The sequence below is a fragment of the Syngnathus leptorhynchus genome, chromosome 2 (assembly GCF_054491065.1).
Source record: "Syngnathus leptorhynchus isolate UIUO chromosome 2, UIUO_Slep, whole genome shotgun sequence".
In the NCBI taxonomy this organism is placed as follows: Eukaryota; Metazoa; Chordata; class Actinopteri; order Syngnathiformes; family Syngnathidae; genus Syngnathus; species Syngnathus leptorhynchus.
The window spans coordinates 9,443,538-9,463,535 of record NC_141196.1 but is presented as its reverse complement, the minus strand read 5'-3'; the positions used below and the strand labels follow the sequence as shown (position 1 = coordinate 9,463,535).

Sequence of the window (19,998 nt, the reverse complement as noted above, 5' to 3'; positions counted from 1 at the left end):
TTATGACTGAGTGATAAGTGAAACAGCAAAATAGACTGATAGCTTTCTACATCCTCTGCTACAACTTAGAAATACCTTTGCTACTTTAAGTTTAGCCAACAGTATAAAGACCTTGCACAATAGATTAACATGCCTAGTCATTTATACAGATTTTCCATCTATTGCTGATTCTCACCCTTAATTTATGATTACAAAATATTTGACTATATTACAAATTATATCAGGAAAACCTAATGTGCTGAAAAAAAAAAAAAGGGCAGACTTGGAATCAGTGCATAAAAAAATAAAACCTACTGGTTTTGTCATAACATGTCAGAAAAAAGGCCAAAATGTCCACTATTGTTTTCCAAAGTAAAAGCAGTTGTTTGCCAATGTTTTATTTGGATCCAACACAAAAATAAGTCCGCTTTCATTCAATACTGCAGAAATTTAATACTGATTGTCGAGAAGTTGTATTCAGATGTTGTCAATTTTAAATGAAACAAGATCTCTAAACAATCCATTATCAAAATCTTTCTTAATTTGATAATGATTGTCAAATAATGAATGGTTGCACCTGTTTTTGTATAAATCTACATTTCAAACGGGACGAAAGAACCTCTCTGTTTGCCCTCATTGATACCAACGATCAAATCCACAAAATTGCCAAAATTATTACCAAGCATTTGTTGTCAATACATCAACTCAGATTAGAACCTTTCATTCCTCATCAATATTACTGTTGAAAACAAAAAAAATCACTTTTGTCTGCATCAACAAAATATATAATAATGGCTATATTTGGCCCCTTCCTGTACAGGAATGGTTAGGTGCCCCAATTATTGTGTCCTTGCAATGCATAATTGCAGTTTTATTCTCCCTTCGCTAAAAAGCACATCACAGATTCTCAACACACATTGAAATTCCACACAGGTTATACTGTGAAAAAACGGAATTGAGGCACGTTTAGGGAACACAACAGTAAATTGGCACGATACTGACCTGTAACAGCTCAGTTCAAACAAAACTTACCAAGCGATCAGGGTCACAAAGCTTGGTATGCAAACACAAAATAGCCAATTTCCCATGAAAACATAAGATACTGAATAGAATCCGAGGTCATGATTAGAATGAATTACATTGAAAAAACTGTCAGAATGCGTCAGATAAATTTGCAGGGTAGGGGGAGCGCAGCTGGCCATACAGGTCATGGCCTTCCTTCTTGGCTCTGCACCGCATCCTCCTCACGTTGTCCTGGTTCATGGCCAACTGAATGGAGGAGTGCACCTGAGGACAAAAGAGGAAAAAATACAAAATGCCCAACACAAACTCTACATGGGCATCACGCAACATGTCAGAAAGCCAAAGATGGAGTGTTTATGTAAGGTAAATAAATCTTTCAGGCACTCTGCGCAAAAACTGGAATCTTTCTTTTATTATCAAATATCAGCAACAGAAAAAAAAAAAAGCCACCAGCCACTCGACAAATGCTCTACAACTACCAAAATAAAACTATGTTGTTTAAAAAAAAAAAAAAAAAAGTCTAAAAGTTAATACTGCCTCAATAAGTAAAAAAAATGTTATACAATAACTACAACAAAATTCCTTGAGCATGAGAGACTGCAAATTGAAAAGACCCCATCGAATAAAATGACATTATTATCTTGATAGGAGACAAGCAGGAAATATAATTTGTTTTTCTGTTAGCCAGCCATGTCCATTAGTGCTGAACAATGAATCAAATTCAAACTGACATTGCAATGTAGTAGAATTCAACTTTCAAATTGTGAAGGGTGAAACAAAAACCTGATAAACAGTATATGTATATTCATTTATTTTATATCTAGATATATCAAACTTGATTATTTGTTGCGTGTCAATCTTATACTGATTTGGTAAAATTTTGTGAAGTTGTCTGAGTGAATGTCTCAAAGTAGTTGATTGAAGTTGATAAACTTTTTTTTTTTAATTATTTTACTTTATTTTAGTATAAACTTAACCCATAAGACCAAAACCTTTATGAATAATAAATCTGATACTATTTTGTCACACTACTTAATTCATTACTTGTGTTTGTTAAATGGTTGTTTTTATATAAATGATAAGAAATGTATGTTTTGTACTCCGGCTTTAAAACGGAGTCATCCCCAAAGGGATTTTAGTCCAGTGAGGTTATTTGCTAAGTAAGCACTTTTGCCATCTCACAAGTATGAGAAACAATTTCAGACCGTACTCGATCAAACTTAAAAAGACTGTCTTTTGTTGTGAGAAGGGAACAACAAAATCATCTAAAATTCCTTTAGCCAGCTCACACTTCATCCATCATTTCCATTGTTCGACGGGAGGTGGAGAGGCCATGGTTGCTGTCTCAGAGAATTCCCATAGACTCTTTAGAAACACCACCCTTTCTCCTTGACACATGACCCCCGGTAGAGACAGCTGGCCCCCGAACCCACTTCTCATTGGCCATAAGTGCAAAACGAATCGAGCCCATTGTTGGGGCCGCTCGTGAGAAAAGTCCCAAAATAGACAAATACGTCTTTGCCACACCATGGCAGCCAGATGTGGGGAATGGTAGGTTACCCATAATCCCCATTGTCCGCTGCACATGCTACTAATTGACTATTTAGTACATGTTAATTTATTAACTCTTTTGTTTTTATCATGTTTGGAGAATAGTAGGTAGCAAAATCGACATTGCACAGTAAAAACAGTTGGGTTGGAAATAACCCAATATGGGTCAAGAAAGCGCCGAACATACTATTTGGGTTATTCATTTGACCCAATTTTGGGGATTTTTTTGTAAATTGGGTTTGGTAAATATTGTAAATTGCTTTTTTTTTGTAAGTTATTCATTTTAAACAACTTTTGGGGTTACTATAAATGAATACATTCTGCATTCTTACAGTTTGGCACATTTGTTGATTATTGTTTCATTATAGTCACCCTCTTAAAATTATTTTTTGTCCAGCATCTTTGAAAGAAGATTTTAAGGCAAAAATATAATATAATTATAATTGAGGTCAGCATTTTAAGAGGATGAGGATAATTTTATACATACATTTCTTTCTGCCCCCCCTCCCCCGACCCTTTTTTTTTTTTCATGAAAAACGCATACTCAAAGTTTATCAGTATATTTTTGAAAAATGTGGGGGTAAAAAGAGAAAAAAAAAAATATCAATGCACATTAATTACACTGATCCGCAACCCACGCAAACAGCAAGGATGCGCAGTAACCCAAAAACTGTCGACCCCTTTTTGATCCCTCTTGGGTTATTTTTTACCCAATTGTTTTTAGAAGGTTACCACTAGAAAGTAAAAAAAAAAAAAAAAAAACCTCTAGAATCAACATAAAAATAGATTAGTGAAGTGGCAATGGAATAAAACTGAAGCATCCTTCTTAGAAAAGTAAAACACAAAGTGTCAGATAGGGAAAAAAAGAAAGAAAATGTTGAAAGTCCGTTACCGTGACAACACCCAAAAGTTGTGCACACAGGCACAAGTGATGAAAAGGAAAAAAAAAATGGCTGCAGTTCCTCAAAATCCCCCGTGTTGTGGTCGGACAGAAAGCTTGCTGGCAAGCCTAACAACGTGCACCTATGCCTTTCCTCCCCAGATAGCGTAGCACCGCAAAGTTATAGGTGGTTGACACCGTATAGGTCAGCTGGAAGAAGAGAACAGCAGACACGGGGGGCTCATTAGAAGAGAGGAAAAACTAATGACATTAATTTGATCCCACCCGTGTAATAGGCTATGTAATGGGGCATGGGAGTATAATGCGCCCACCATTTGCCTGCCTGGGAAAGCAGCAGACATTACGGCACTATGACGATGTTTATGTCAGCTGAGAATGGGAAACAGAGAGCGATAGTCCTCAAAGTCATCAGTCATGCGGGCCCGGGATGCCTCGTCGCCTCCGCTTGCCGCGTCACATGAGCCGTAAATACCGCCAAAGGCCAAATGACCCCAAAGGACGGATAATTACTCACCAGAGCCATGAGGGTGATGCCCGCTCCGACGAAGGCGGCAATGTAGAGGTCGTAGGTTATTCGGTACTGATAGGAGAGGATTTGCATGAGTGTCTGTCGATCTAACACGAGCGCTTCAAATGCAATCTTTGGCCTCGGTTACCTCTCTCGTCTTGCAAACGGTGGACAGAGTTATTCCACAAGCTTTTCCGGGGACGGCGTTCCACGGCAGGAGCCCTGTTGACGTCAAGTCGCGCTAATCAATTGGATGCATTCATCGCACGCGCCATTATGATTTCAGGCTGGCTATTCCTGCACACGCTATAAAATACCCAGAAACAACACAGGCCTGGGTCCAAAGTTTATTGACGCCTACATAAAAAAAGCACTGCTTTTCAGCAACTGCTGTAAATTAACATGGCTATTTTTACTTCTTGTTTATTACGCACCAGCAGGGGAGTTAGCAAAACTGCTTCACTGTAAACTGGAGAAGTGACTTTTCCCCCCACTAGCAAAATCAATGAGTAAAAGGAAACAAAAAACATCATAACTAAATAGTAGCTTAAACTTTCACGTAGTTTCACAATTTGATTTTCTTATTGTGGTATTGTTTTAAATAGAACCGGATTGCTGAGGTATTAATAGCTACCAAAAAGACTACCAATTACACAAATCGAATCAGATTCAAATTTGATTTGAACCCATCCCAAATCAAAACAGATTATTTGTCACTACGGATACAATCTGCATTTCCAGGGCATGACCGATATGGCATTTTGAGACAGATGCTAATTCCGATATGCGAATACAATTCCGATAACGCGATATCAGCAGACACAATCAACAAATATTCCGAATGAACGTTACCGTATTGCCGCGCATCCACACACAGCTGGTTGATGCTCGCCGGGGTCTCGGTCAGGACGTCGATGGTGTCGCAGGTGGCCCCCATGTTGTAGAAGAAGTAGACGGGCAGGGTGGACAAGGCGAACACCAATAGCCACAGCAGAGACAGCACGTACGTCATCACTATAAACTACGTGAGAAAGCAGGATGAACGTCATTTGCCTGTGAGCAACTCCAAGTGAGTTTTCACGCGCCTCACCACATTGACCTCTTTTCCGATTATCACTTAATACGTCTTTACGTCTCCCTACCCATCCTTGGACACAATCACTCATCTTTCCCAAAGGGCTTTTAACAGGGCGCTAGACTTTCAGCTCGGGCACCCAGCGGGACCGATGTGTATTAAGCCACATCCAATCTTGCCGATCCCCATTACTCTCACCGTGGTGCTGAGGCAACGGCCACACATGGTGCTTCGGAACTCCCCGAAGGTTTGCTTGGCGACGCTGGTGGTGTAGAAACCTTCTGCCAGCAGCATGATGCAGTAGAGGAAGAAAAACGAGGCCAAACCGTAGATGAAGTACTGGAAATACTGAATGCTATGAGGGAGGAGGAGGAGAGCCACGGGTAAGATGCAGCCTTTCAAAATACACACATTGAATTTGGGATATGGCTTTTGTTTGGATTGATTCATTACTGACAAATGGTTGACTAAAGAAAAGTAAAATGCCATCAGCTATCCCCAAAATTGATCAGCCCAAGAAACCTATCAGAAATTTGGGCCTGGTTAGTGGTTACTTAACTGTATTGGTAGAACATCGACATAAATACTATAACATGATAATGAATTGGGATGCTCGATGCCACTCGTGCCTATTTATCACCAATACCTCCAGTACTTTTGATCTCAAAAAATAGATAATTTAGTAACACAATGACCAAAAAAATGGTTCGACGATGTATCAAACTCTCACAGTATGGCGCCACCTACTGCCAAGGAGGACATGATGTCCATCTTTTTTCTTTTCAAGTATCGACGGCTTGTATTAACAGAATCTAAGAGTACCAGAAACCTTACAATAAAGACTGTATTGGCTCAATATCGATACCCTAAAATCATAAGTTATCATTTGTCTGACAATCTGATTCATTTTGGTCCCCAACAAAAGTTCAGAAAATCCTGCGCGCCTTGACAGCAACACTGACAAAGAGGCGTTCAGAACATTCTTTAAAGGATTATTCAAATCCTATACCAATTATATACCAACAAAGTGTTCCTCACTTATCAAATACCTAATGCAACGTCCATCCCCGCATTATTAAATGTACCACATACACGTAAGCAAGTGTGACGTAATCCTGCAGGTTACGAGCAAAGTAGGTCTCGATGAGCCTTTCGGTCTCTGTGAGCGCCTGGTGTCCACATCCACAGAAGAGGGCGATGCCGGAGAAGCAGAGCAGTGTGGCGACCAGAGAGCAGTATGGTATCCCACCCAGGCAACGCATACAGCACTCATAGCAACCTGCAACCGCAGCCAAATTGACACACATTAGTCACACATGCAAACACAAAACAAAAGACGGAACCAGAACACAATATACAAACGGTCCCTAAAGTCAATCAATGACATTTTCAACATTTTTACTCCATTAGAAAACCTACAAAAGACATTCTTTTTCAACTTAAAGTGCTTTGTGAGATGCAAGTGTAATTCGTTCAATAATTGTAATGCACATTCTGCCTAAAAAAGACAATTCTGTTGTTTTGATCGATTGGTAGTAAAGTCTATAGAAAATACACAGCAAGTGGCAATGGACATTCTTTGAATGAAGGAGTTATGAAAGATGCAGCCAGTTTCAGTAAAGTCACACTTTACTTTATAATATAGTGGAACAACTGGAATCTGACATTGAAATGCCCAGGTCCCTCTTAAGAGCCATCTGCTTCCATGCATACAAACTTCCCTTCATTTAGTAAAGCCAAACATGCCTATAGTCTTGCGTGAATGAACGCAGTGGTCAAGGGCATGCGTCTGATATGACCCCAGCTCACACCCTGACTCCATTCATGAGGCTGCATGGTGACTGTGAGAAAAAGGGGGAGGTTGACCAAGAGACATGCTGCTTTTGTGACCGCAAAGACAACAGTCTTTGTCCCACGCCGTGGTGGGGGCAACAAGGGCCACCAATGTCCCACAAACAAAAGCCAGAGGCACCTCTGTGCTTACGACTCGTACGCACACATTCATTGACTTCCTTCACAGGAGAAAGTGTGAATACATCCCAGTGCAAAACTGCATACGAGCATGTACACAGGATGACTGTGGTTGGTACCATTGCAGCAGTGCCAAGTCTATAGAGTATTCTACACAAGGACATTGCTGTTGTGGCCAAGTGTGTATTTGTGCATGCTTTGCACAAAAGTGGCCCACTTTTCCAAATGATACACTCTATAGGGAAGACACACGCTTGAATTTTCTTTATTAGGCTTGCAGAGAAAGCAGGGAGAAAATAACACCCAACCATCCATTAAATGGCAATGTTACATGGCCAGGGGCCAATCTCAACTACTATTGGGTGAGAGCCTGAACAAGTTGCAAAGCGAATCACAGCCAGGCAATGAAAGAGAGAGACAGCGTTCACAGTTATTTCACACCTATTCCCAGCAAAAAAAAACAAAAAAAAAACACCTCGCTTGTCCCCCACCCACATCCATTGGGAGCCAGGTGAGAGCATCGAAACACCACTCAAACAAAATAAAAAAAAGACAGAGCAGCCTAACGGGCCACAACATTAGGCACACCTAATCAATCATGAGCTGCCTTTACAAATATGCGTTTTAACGCAGATTTTTTGGGCTACAGTTTTTGTATTAGATCGTTCAAGTGTACCTAATATTGTGGCCTGTCAAAGTACATACACTGATTTAAGGACCTTGTGGCAATTAACCAATTAATGACGTCATGCGAATGACTAGTAAAATCCCCCTAATCCCCAGACATATGTTAGACGTAGTAAATTGACTTATTTTCAAAGTTACAAGATACAAACCCGAATTGAGTCAAGCAGAAAATAGTCCGATCCAAACCGAATTGACGTTGACCGAATACGTTACGAGGGTGCAATTGTAATGTGATTTTTAAGAGAAGCCGTGAAGTCTCACCCATGTCTGGCAAGATGCGTTGAGGACGTGACGTGAAGGCTTGTGTCGTGCTCTGCAGCTGCTCCACTGATCATATGCGCCAACTCGGCCCCCAGTGTTATCAAACCCAACTTAGCCCAACAATGGACAGAGCCATCGGCGATTGCTACAACAATCTTAAAGCAACAATGTCGCCTTTCAATGAGCTCCAAAGGCGGGGGGGGGGGGATAATGAAGAGGCCAATTTTGTCACGGACTGCGTTGTTTTTATGCAAAGACGCGAAGTCTACGCGCAAAGGAGCCGATTTAATTGCACCCCACTCAAATGGAAACTTTTTGTTTTTTTAATATAATTGATCTGAAAGTCTTCCCGTCACTATAAATTCACATTTGACTGTGAAACACGATTAGAATCGGACGTGATTTATTCAAATGCTCCAGATAAAACGGCTTCCTGAAGAGTAAATCTTTAAGCAATTCTGTTCAGCCTTGCCAAAATATGAAACATTTCCAGGAATTAGAAATTGGAAACGAATTCGCAATGCAATACATATTGACTGAAATGAATGAAAATTAACTGCAGAATTGAAAAATATACCAGGTCCAGAAAACATGAGATGCGTTTCTGGGCTTCTGGAGGAGGGCCTTTAATGCCCATCCGCCCCCCCCCACTCACCCACACACGCACGCACGCACAAACACACAAACACAGTTATGCTGCTTTGAGCGGCCTCACATTGCACATGCCACAAATTGCTATTGTTCACCACAAAAAAAGTTGATGCCATGTAAATCCCTTGTAAACCAAGCTTCTAGTTTTTCAACTTCTACGCTTTTTGCTTACATTGCCCTGCTGTTTCCTCGATAGGTTTTCATCAACAACAAAAAAGTGTCGCTTAAAATAATCCAAATACTCGAGTGATATCACAGCAAGTACTATCTGATGTCTCTTGAGATAATCATTTGCATTGCCACGGAAAAGTTCTCTGAATATAAAACAGTTTTTAAAAAAATTGTTGGTAGTTTTCAACGCTGTATAAGATTATGCCAGAAATAATCCTGTGAGTTTTTAAGGTAAGAACCAAGCTACTATCAGAAGTTCTCAATGGATTTGCTCCTTCTCTTGAGTGTGCACTTTGGGATCAGGGACGCATGCAGCATCATTGATCTCAGGTGAGCCTCATGGAGAGGAGTAGAACGTGTGCTCTCTCATTCAGCTCAGCCCTCTGGTCAAAAAAAGAAAAAGAAAAGACAAAAGAAATGATCTGAATCTCAACCAGTAGGTGGCAGCTTTCCTCTGCCGCAACCTCTCCCAAATCTCATTCCATACAATATCTCTTTAACATCCAATAATCCGGTCTAGAAAAATGATAGCTATTATCAGCAAGCGCAAGATTTATTTTTCTAAACATGTTTTAATTTATGCCCCACATGATTACATTTAATGGAATATATAATATTACAAATGGTGGATATGTAATGTTGTCATGGAGCTTTTTATTTCCTCACCAAATTAATCTACTTATTCTCCGAGTAGAGCCCCATTAGATAATTTATTTTGGAGCTAGCAGCCGCAAAATCCTCAGAGAGACAGCCATGTTATACAAGCTTGCTCTCCTCTAACCAGGCTGTTACATCATGTTTTACTACCTCTCATTTGGGATTTCCCCCCCCCCACTTTTTTCCCCTCATGGGTGAGAATTTATTACTGCTGCCTGAAAGTAAAATTAGTTAGCACGACTGTGCAAATTCTGCCCTACTGATGATTGCATGCATAGGTGGCATACAGTGGATATAAAACTTCTACACACTCGTATTGAAATGTCAGGTATGAGAAAGACACACCTACCACAATGTCAAGTGATTCTGGTTAACCCCAAATAAAATTGAACTGTTCACATTTTCCTCCATCTTGTCGAGGGCCCCAGTTCCGGCTGAAGCAATGAAGCCCTAAAATGTGAAGCTGCGTGACTCTAAGAGATCACTCAAAACAGTTGGGTTAAAAATAATCCAAATTTAGGTTCATTTGGATCAGTTGGTTCCTCATTGACCCCAATTGGGTTATTTTTTTTAGAGCAAGACTTGGCAGGTACAGTTAAAAAGAAAAAAAAAAACTGCCCTCATTAGTGGAATTTGCTGTCTTGTACTATACTTTAAATACGGCTGGGTGAAATATACTCAATTTGGTTCAAAAGGCAATCCAACATTGGTTTTTGACACCAACTGTTTTTAGAGTATTACTTAGATTCTTAAAACTGCTGGTTCAAACCCAGGAAGTTGGACTTTGCACAAAACAACCCGATATATAGTTGATTTCTTGACAACTGTCAATCAGTTATTAAGGGATGACGGGTTAGTGATGATTTTTTTGTTGTATTTTATTTTGTACTTGATTTTTTTGGTTTATATGATATATAAATGATATATATATATATATATATATATATATATATATATATATATATATATATATATATATTATTTATTTATTTATTTATTTATTTATTTATTTATTTATTTATTTTTTGCAAAACAACCCATAGTTTGTTCAAACTGATGTGACTTTGTGGGACCACTTATCAACCCAGGATTTCTAAGTGTGTAATTTGATATTTCAACTGTCACGGCGTATAAATGGCACAATTTCTTTGAAAACTATGCTGTCTTTTCTTCAAAACAACGTTAGGGTGCGTGCAGTCAAATATAGCTTTTGCTTGCGATCCAACTCTGTGGGTGAGAAATGCAGACTTCTCCTTGTACTTTCCCCTCTGCTGCTCTTTGGCAAGGCCTCCCGCGGTCATCCCAGGGCTTCCTCTCTGGGGACTTTTGCTACCTCCACACAGGAGGAACATTACATTACACCTCCTTTATGTGTCTAACTACTTTACCGCCAACATGATAAGACTCAATCATATCAGCAGTCCATTACATATTGTAAGGGGGAGTCATCGCTCAGGGAATACATTCTCTTTGGCTGATGATTATATTACGACGGATTTAGTGAGGCCTTGCTGCAATGTCCCCAGTTTTCTGTTGACTGCATTGAATCAGTCACGTCAAGCACTTTTTCTTTTTTTAATGATAGATAGTACAGCACTTATTTAGGAGTACAATGACTTGTCCCTACAGTGTGCTGCTTTTGTCCCCTTGATACTTTAACTCCTTTTTTTGTTTCTTTATTCAAGCAGTTACCACCCTGGAATCCAATCATTAGACATGTGGGGCACATTAGAAAGTACCTTATATGAAGTTTTATGAGCTAAAACTCCAAATTAGTGAGTAACCTCCAGAGGTCCCAAACATACATTTGTAAAAAGCAAAATAGTACTTTTGTTTGTTATGTTAATGTTAGCGATAATCATTGTATTATAAATATTTATTTACTATATCTTTGTCCCTCTTTGCCAGTGATGTATAGTGACAGACAGAACAATCAAATGTTCTTCCACTAGATGGCAGAAAATACATTCAGCAATTAACCTGTGCATATGACATTTTTTGGAGAGGGGGGGACATTTTTGTTGGTGATTTGATTTGATGGTGTGCCCTAGGTTGTTTTTCTAACATAAATATGTGCCTTGGCTCAATCAATGTCGATAAACACTGCTTTATAGTGAAACGCTTTTGCGGTTTCTCTGTTGACATTAGCTGTCAGAAAATTCAACAAATTTCATTATAAAAATAAGAGAAGCCTTTAGGAAATGTTTAAAACGCATGCTTATTTCCCCCCGATATTATGCAAGTGAAGATTCCATGTTTACTTGCTTTATTCAGGCTCTAATTTAAGGCGTTATTTGTCTTTGTGTGCAATCTCATTCTCATCAAAATGCCCTTTCTTGCTTTGTTGGTTGTTGACTTCTTCCCCCGGTCTTTGAGGTATGGAACGGCTGTCAACATCGAACTAGCAGACGGATGCAGGCCTCACACCACGGCACACAAAGTCCTTTGAAGCTGTTTGAACCAAAAATTCATGCAGCTCTGTCCAGGTGGGTATTTGGCAAAGCTCCACCCCTCCCCTCTCCCTTCATTGACCAACAGATTAACCTACATACTGGTGCTAAGTGGCACTGGTTACCATTGGTGACTGTCCACAATGAAGTGATGATGCTCTCCTAAATATTGCCCCACAACAAATGCTGAACGAATATGATAGCCTTTGGCAGCAAATCTAATCCAGAGTGACTGCACGTGTGCTCTGATATGATGTAATTGCTACAGACACACACACACAAAAAAAAAAAAGCAATTATTTTCCTTGCTAGCCCAATTGCTTAGGAGTGGTGTTGGATTCTGGGTGGGGTTAATTATTTTCAACCTGAAGTTTGGGTTGAAGATTGCATTTGGCCGTACTCGAGCCGGTCACCTTTTTTTTGACAATTTATCTACTGACGTGGAAGAAAATTGAATGCAAATCCTCAGTATGGGTTCTTTTTATGTGTTGGTGGATGAAAACCTTGACCGAGTGTGCTGGGTTAAATCCTCAGACCAATAACCCGGCATTAGGTGGGTCCCTTTTGGTTACTATTTCCCCCAATGTGGGTTCAGTTTAACCCAGCAGCTTTAAGAGTACATATTTATATATATATATATTGTGGACACCTTTTTCCATTGACCACTATCAGCACAAATGGGTTTGCCTTACTTATGAAACTCCAAATGTGTTTATCAACAGCAGTACTGAAAAAAATAGTTTTTTTATCATTCTTTATGTCTATCGTAATGTATCCCAGTTGACTTTGGGCCTTTTTCGTGTGTTTCCCAGTTATCAAATCCTGGCTGTCCACAGCGATTCAAACGGGAATCTAGCTGGGCTCAGTAGACCTGTAGCGTGGCCAAATACGAGCCGTGTGTTTGTTGAGCTTGTATACGCTGCTTGCATCTTAAGCAGTTGTTGTTTTTCTCCGACTGTTTACGCGTTCCCTGTGACATTTTTAACACCCGCATGACATGTTTGGATGTAGATGATGTCAGATACTTCAGATAATCATCGCTGCACTACCAGGTAGAATAAGACGTTCACCCTCCATCACGTCTTTGAGGTGGAAAGCAGATATTTATCATTCTCGCTGTTCAGACTTGAAACGCAAAACATTCAAAGTAAGGCATCTTGAAAGCTGCTGTCAATCAACTTCTAAAACACTAGACAGCTCAGTGGGGGCCGGTTCTCTGATCCACACTCGTCTGACTTTGATGCACTGCTATGGTCGTAATAGTTATCACCGGTGGCTGGTTTGTATTTGGTAGAATGCATGTAATGACACCCCAGTGTTTGGTGGGAGGCACTGATGGCTGCTAGCTAACCATTATAACAACAATAGCTGCATCAGCGTTGCCATTGTGGATGTTGTGTAGTGGTCGATAGTGACCACTGAGGCTATTGAGGCTAAAGAGCTTCTCGGCTCACGTACAGAGTTTGAGGCGCTGATCTGAGAGGAGATGGGTCGAAGACAAAATCTTATCATTAACTTCCCTCACTGTGATTATTATACTTGCGGAAGTAGATTTACATTGCTGACTCTCTACGGTTCAGCCTGGAGCAGGTTTATTATATATAAAAATGTTCATTTAAAATAAAAAAAAAAAGGATTTCAATGATGAGATAAAATCAAAATAAGTGCTTTAAAAAATTACAACTGAAATTACATTTCAAGTTTGTCCAACGATCAATAATTATAGAGAAAAATGTCTTACATTATCAGCTTTGTCAATTCATTTCAGACATGAGCATTCAAGTTTATTTTCAACGTATTTATTTTGATACGTATGACCGTACGGAATTGCAAATTTACTAGACTATACTTAGTGACCTTTTGACTAAAACAAATAAAAACTAAAAACAAATTCAAATCAACTTAATTTCAAAACAAAAGGTCCTATAGTGAAAAATCACACGCTATTATAACCCTAGTCTGGATGCAATTTGTACATTGGTACCATTTTTGGTTCACGACCAACACAGAAAGGACCTCAAGGGCAGAGCAAAACACTGCAGTCAAATCATCGGTTGACAAACAACGGGATTAGGAAGGACACATGCCAAGGAGAGCAAGAAAACATGCTAAATGTGCACCATTGTTGTCTTTGGTTTACCATGTCACATTCCTCTTCTCTGCTATATTGTTATCATGGTATGATGTCTCCGTATTTACAAGAATGACTAAGATATCTCCATCCCACTTACTCTCATGAGAAAAACACCCAGATTAGTAATGTCAGTGACAATGACAGTAGGCCGTAGTTGGAAACACGACTATTGATTTTTCTGTGAAAACAGAAAACCGCAAGGTCCTTTGTGGGTCACATGACGTGTTAAAGAATGCATTTATTCTCTTTGCTCTCCTGGAGGAAAAACCGCTTCTCCATCCATTTACTGCTCAATAGTGTTGAAATCCCCGGTGTTGTATCCATCCGCAGATAATTCCCGAGTCATAAACTGGTTCGGATCTGGAAAGTATTAGTGAGCCATCCAAAATCGCTCACTCCTTTTCTTCCACGTGCACTGTCTGTCTGGAAGGCCCGCAACCAGAAAGTTCAGCTGTGAGAAGTATGTGCTACCCCGCCAAAAGGAAAGCCTGTGTATTTCACTTTTCTCAACTTCGAGTCATGCAATTACTCCTCTTCAACGGCTCCATCTTATCTGAAATATATTTCTATTTTATGTAAGGTTCACATGATGTGATTACCAATGCACGGGGATTCTCTACCACACAGTAATGAGACGCCACAAGAAGTTGATATTCATGGCATTTCTTCTGACTTGACTCTTGACTGACCTGCTGTATTTCAGAGATTCACAATTGCCATAACCTCACACGCTAGCCTTGTTCCCAAGCAGCAATAGGAGCTTAAGCGTGGAGGCGGCAAAGCATACCTGGGCAGCTCAAAATGTCATTTATTACCAGTAATGATCTCAACACAGTCATTGCCCAAGAAGGACCTTTTTTTCATGCTTATATTTTCCCTCTCTGGATAGCACATTTGATAGGATTAATGTGTCAAATTCAGCAGCGCTCACATGCATTCAGCATTCATCTCATTCATTATGTTGACACCCTTTGACAGGAGGGCTGGAGTCCATTTCCACTGAGATTGGAATAAGACAAATGAAGTCATTATTAACAGATGCATATAGTGATGTAGAGGAGCAGCAGTCTCAGAAATGCTCAAACAGGAAGTGGTAGCTTTTACTGCCAACCAGGGTAAGAATAGTTTCAGATAGTTTTTTTTTGTTTTTATCAGTTTTATTCCGCCATTTTAAATATCTACGGCTGCAATGTCGAGAATATAAGGGACCTATTTTACACTGATGATTATCATTTCAGTTTTTAATCCATTGCTATAAATGCTGGAGCCTGAAGCGCTTTGTTACGGCTACAGCTGTTGATATAAATAACAATATATTGTATTTATCATAATAAGCACTACAAGTGAAGGGAGGAAATCCTCAGCGAGTATTTCAAAGGAAAAAACATTGAAGCCTGAACCAAAGTTGCGTAATAGCCCCTTTCCTGTATGCCTGATTATGTTTGCTTTTCCGACGAGCCTTTCCTCTCATTTCTTTCCATTTACAGTAGAAGTCAAGATTTCCTCCTCCATGTGTCTGGCTCCTCCTCCCCCTCTCTCAGCTGTATAAGAGAACTAGTCAGCTCCAGTCAGCCTAGAAACGCCTTGATCCCAGCAGTCTGCTCTTTATTTCGTCCCTAGATTGGCGCTACTATGTCCTCAGGAGTGACTTCAGGTGAGTCCAGCGTCTATATGAGCCATTAGTTTTCAAGTGGTGCACTGATGGAGATCAATCAGATAACCATTTAAGAAGTTCTCAGAGAAGCTATATTTGATGTTTTTAAAACCTATTTCTTGCCTAGTCACATCATATTTGAACTGTTCTACACTTTCACGTTTTTGCCCACCTCGCGTTTGGTTTGATCACGGCTGTAATGTTTCATGTTTTCACATTTTCCACTTTCACAGTCACGTGTCATTCGACAAATGCGGATTTTTTTTTTTTTTTTTCCAAAATTAAGCACATATATTTAGATTCTAAATGGATTTGTCATTGTCTTACCATCCTGTTTTCTCCTTTTAAAGTAAATAAGAACTGTTTTTATATCTTTGGTAGAAATTGCACGAAATGACATCGTTTAGCAGAGCCTAGGGCTCACATTCTACATTTGTTTCACATTTTATTATCAATACCACCATGTTAACAGTTTGGGTGTTTTTACACCACTGAGATGTTTTTCATGCCTTAAAGGTTGTTCAATCGCCCACCTCCACTCCATCCTAACTTACCAGTATAGGCTTAAGCTTTTATTTCATTCCAACCTCATGAAATTCTCAAGAAACGTTTCGATACGACCCCCAAAACACTATAGGCAATCTTTTCGAAACAACCCTGCTTGCTAATGCTTATACTAAATATAAAAATAGTTGCGATGAAGTAACCTCATCAAGTGGTGTCATATTTTCCACGTAGACTTTGAGTTGGAGCTGCAAGATCTACTGCAAGAGTTCCAAGATGTGGTGAAGGAGCTACAGGCCCCCCCTCAAAGCAGCCTACATGCATACCAGCACATGCTGACAGAGGCCAAGAGCCGCACGGCACCGGGGGACGACAGCGGGGTCGAAGACTCTGATTACAGTAAGAAAAATGAGCAACCTCCAAAAACCAATATTAATAAGTGTGGGACAAATAATCCTCCAAGCTTTTAATTTGCATTGAATGAATGGTACCAAAGGACAACATCCATATACACCTTGAATATTAATGCCTTTCTGCGGGCATAATAGTCTTTGTGATTCTTTTCTCGCAGTTATGCAAAAACAGACGGTTATAGGACAAAAGAAACAATCGGGATTTTTCTCCCTTGTGTGATGCATCGTTGAATGTGTTTTGACCTCTAGTCTTTCAAAAGGGAGGCCTGTGACAAAAAAAGCTGAAACCTTTGCAGTCATTGGACGCATTAGTATTCATTTTGCAGCTTGCAGCATTTCTCGACCGAAAAAATTACAAGTTTTAGAAAATAGTAGTGTTTGCGGGACTAGTGTGATCTCTGTGTTTTTAATCAACGGCGTAATGTTGGCATAAAATGATTAACAATGACTGCGATACATTTGTGTAGTGAAGTGGGAGCCCCCAGGGGGAGTACTAAATGTTGCCTCTTTAGATGTTGTAAATATTGACATGCTGAAGGAATGTAGGGGATTATGTAAATTAAACGCAAGGTTGAATGAACTCAATATTTTGGTATAACAAAATGCAATCACGTGTCATTTGTATTTAAAAACGAAACTAAATGTAATGGTAAATACATAAAGAAACTTTGCAGTCTGCATGTGGTAGGGAAGCGACTATTCTATTTGGTGGAGGCTCTAGATAAAGGTGCCAACGCATGAAATTATTTGTTCCTTTTCAGCCAGTAGCCATTGAGGGGACCTACAAATAGTTTCCTTTAGCTTTGGCATAAATTCTGCACTTTACAATTTATAAATGTCATTAGGACGGATATTTAAATGAGAACTGTATTGAACATGTATTCAATACTTTATGTCATATTATAAATACCAGATACAATGACATAGAAGTAATACAAAATATTGTATGTTTGTACCTAATGTTGTGGCCAATGAGTGCGTGATCCTAAAATTGGGTCTCCTGCAGGCAGTGAAACATCTTTGGGCAACAGTTTGAACACCAGTGAGGAGGAGCTGCACACAGCAGGCTTAACGCTGCTATCGAAAGGTACTGAAGGCGCCCTTCAGCGTATGCATATCGCCGTTCCGATCACTGTTGTTCTTGCTGTGACCACTATGTCTGACGCATAAAGCTCTGTTGTGTTGTTTTTTTTTTTGCACAACAGCTTCTATCTGTGGCTGCCGTGTCTCCTGCAGGGCTTTTTGTCACAGCGCTTCATCTTGTATCGGTGCAAATGCATGTTGTATTGGGTTGCGAGGATGCTTACATATCAATGGGAATAAACAAGGGTGACCCGCAGGGGCCGCTTACTCTGTTCCATGTCAGAAAGTTATGCAGACAGATCCCTGTGGGAGGTTGCGAGCTGTCAAGTTTTTGGGCCCAACTTTTACTCTGTTTGTAGACAAAAACCGGAATATTTTCCTTGTCTAAAAGCAGTTCATCAGATATTCTCTTACTTCACAGCAGTTGTTCCAATGGAAATACCAAAGAAATGAGCCGTGCTTCAAAATCTTTCCATTGCTCTTTGTTTTTTTTTTTCTTTTTCTAATTCCTTTTCTCTCTGTCCTCTTTTTGCAGCCAAGCTGGGAGACACAAGGGAGCTGGAGAGCTTCATTGATGTGTTGGACCGGGAACTTGCTGGTGTGTAGTTAAGGAAATTAGAGCTTCTATCACTCAATCTTTTATTTTCTTATTTTTCACTGACACACTTACACACTACACACCATAGTAGTAGTCACATACATTAGTGTCCCATCCTCCTTCTTGGCATCACCGAGCACCTCTTGTAGGTCTGATTTGCTAACATACGTGTAACAGGCAGTAAATTGTGTGTTCACACTAACAGATTGTATTATAATTGGCAACGGGTGTAAAAGTGGACAAATTTCATAAATATGCTTTGAATCATATCTATCAATCATGACAACACTATCATCATAAAATAATTCATATCACAAATCAATCATTGCACCCTTTGAAGTTCAAAACACTGGTCTTATTTTCTGTGGAATGCCCTTCTCCTCATCTGCCTGAGCATCATTCTCATCTCTTTTCTATCACAGAGATGTGAAAATCCCCGTCGAGGGGCAGAGAAAACAGGCTGCAGGGAGGCAACACGACCGACTGCCGCCGAGCAGACGGACGGACGGATCTACAGCAAAGCTCATCGGAGGGAGCCGGCCCTGTCCTCGCTGCTTTAGGGGAAAAGGTTAAGATCAGAATTAAAAGGGCGTTTCATCGTTAAAAAGACCCCCTGACGATGCTGCGTCCTTGTCCACAAGACGATGAGCCTGCAGCGTCATCTCCAAGATGTGTGACATATTCCCAAATCTCGATAAAACCCTCCATCTGTCCGATTTAAGAAGCCTGCCTCCAGTCCTCTGAATATGTTGATGCCTCATTTGAAATTCCCAATTGTATTAAACCAGGAATTCAGTCCGATTCCTCTGGCATCCTTTTTTTTTTTTTTTTTGGAAGGAGGCTTTTTGTAGCAAAACTATGCAGCACTTTAGTTAACTTTAAGACTCTGCTGTGTAATATCAAAATGTCATTTATATTCTGTTGTTTCACTGTACAGTTCTTGTTATTGCTTTGTTTTATATCAAATGTCATGAAGGTGAGTGCATGTAGTGGATAAATAAAAGACCATTTGCTTGCACTCTTTGCCTTTTTATGCCCTTTATGTTGATGAAAACCAAATCCAAAAGTAGGTTTATAAGAGACAGGGTGACATTTGCTGGCCACATTTTACTTTCAACACAAACATTTCAAACGTATACTTGACAAGAAACACCATTCAACGTGGCTTCACCTTTGGTGCCGTGTGACTTTTGCCGCCATGTATTATAACAGAGCCAGTGTCTGATGTCTGCTCAAGCATTCTTCATTGTGTACACTGTAACTTTGCTTCCTGTATGCGTGCTCTGATCGTGCTTTGAGTTTCACTTCTGCCAACACATGAGGAAAGACACAAATTTAGCTCAGACACGCAGCCAAGACAGCTTGAAGGGGAAGTGCGTCAAAGGCGCCGCAGAAAAACAATGCATGTTTTAACTTTGTTCTGAAACTGATGTAGGTTGCGACCGCCGCTCCAACTCTGGAGACAGAATGTTCTTATGAGATTGTAAGGTTTGGTTAAAAAAAAAAAAAAAAGACATCTGTAATGAGAAAGGTTCGGAGTTGAACCCTCTTTTTTTTGTCCACGGAGAAATAAACAAGTCAAATATTGTCAATAAAGTTACAAATATTTAGCTTCAACACTGTAAAATAAAAAATTTCTTTAACCCTCATAATAACCTGAAACATAAACCAATTCAGTCTGACACTTGGCCTAATAGTCAAACTTTCACCGTCATAAAACCTTTATC

At 39.8% G+C, this 19,998-nt stretch overlaps 2 protein-coding genes across 8 annotated transcripts; one reads left to right on the top strand and one right to left on the bottom strand.

Moving 5' to 3' along the window:
* Positions 1-299: 299 nt before the first annotated feature.
* Positions 300-9,110, bottom strand: plp1a (proteolipid protein 1a). 3 transcript variants are annotated; one of them, XM_085901811.1, is made up of 7 exons: positions 8,780-9,110; positions 6,130-6,316; positions 5,236-5,392; positions 4,815-4,983; positions 4,111-4,184; positions 3,969-4,034; positions 300-1,266 (listed from the first exon to the last, which is right to left on the bottom strand). In XM_085901811.1, exons 2-7 carry the CDS (start codon positions 6,297-6,299, stop codon positions 1,132-1,134), a joined length of 771 nt encoding a protein of 256 aa, XP_085757937.1. In that variant the 5' UTR covers positions 6,300-6,316; positions 8,780-9,110; the 3' UTR covers positions 300-1,131. The 3 variants fall into 3 exon arrangements, with proteins under 3 accessions (XP_085757937.1, XP_085757928.1, XP_085757946.1); XM_085901802.1 differs by lacking the exon at positions 8,780-9,110 and adding an exon at positions 7,957-8,546 and having other exon boundaries at positions 304-1,266; XM_085901820.1 differs by lacking the exons at positions 300-1,266; positions 8,780-9,110 and adding exons at positions 3,076-3,643; positions 7,957-8,546.
* On the top strand, positions 7,378-19,269 carry LOC147060617 (regulator of cell cycle RGCC). Of its 5 annotated transcripts, none has more exons than XM_085901912.1 (7): positions 7,378-7,519; positions 11,812-11,921; positions 15,640-15,673; positions 16,412-16,576; positions 17,597-17,677; positions 18,209-18,271; positions 18,694-19,269. In XM_085901912.1, exons 3-7 carry the CDS (start codon positions 15,652-15,654, stop codon positions 18,699-18,701), a joined length of 339 nt encoding a protein of 112 aa, XP_085758038.1. In that variant the 5' UTR covers positions 7,378-7,519; positions 11,812-11,921; positions 15,640-15,651; the 3' UTR covers positions 18,702-19,269. The 5 variants fall into 5 exon arrangements, with proteins under 5 accessions (XP_085758038.1, XP_085758010.1, XP_085758020.1 ...); XM_085901884.1 differs by having other exon boundaries at positions 15,510-15,673; XM_085901894.1 differs by having other exon boundaries at positions 15,507-15,673.
* Positions 19,270-19,998: the final 729 nt, after the last annotated feature.

Bases quoted from the DNA above. Each gene is read 5' to 3' on its own strand.
- plp1a (XM_085901802.1), bottom strand. The intron at 4,984-5,235 runs GTGAGAGTAATG...TTTCTCACGTAG, and splicing joins GCCGTTGCCTCAGCACCACG to TTTATAGTGATGACGTACGT. The intron at 4,185-4,814 runs GTAACGTTCATT...TGACGTCAACAG, and splicing joins TGTGGATGCGCGGCAATACG to GGCTCCTGCCGTGGAACGCC.
- LOC147060617 (XM_085901912.1), top strand. From the start codon at position 15,652: ATGTCCTCAGGAGTGACTTCAG. The intron at 15,674-16,411 runs GTGAGTCCAGCG...TTTTCCACGTAG, and splicing joins GTCCTCAGGAGTGACTTCAG to ACTTTGAGTTGGAGCTGCAA. The intron at 16,577-17,596 runs GTAAGAAAAATG...GGTCTCCTGCAG, and splicing joins GGTCGAAGACTCTGATTACA to GCAGTGAAACATCTTTGGGC.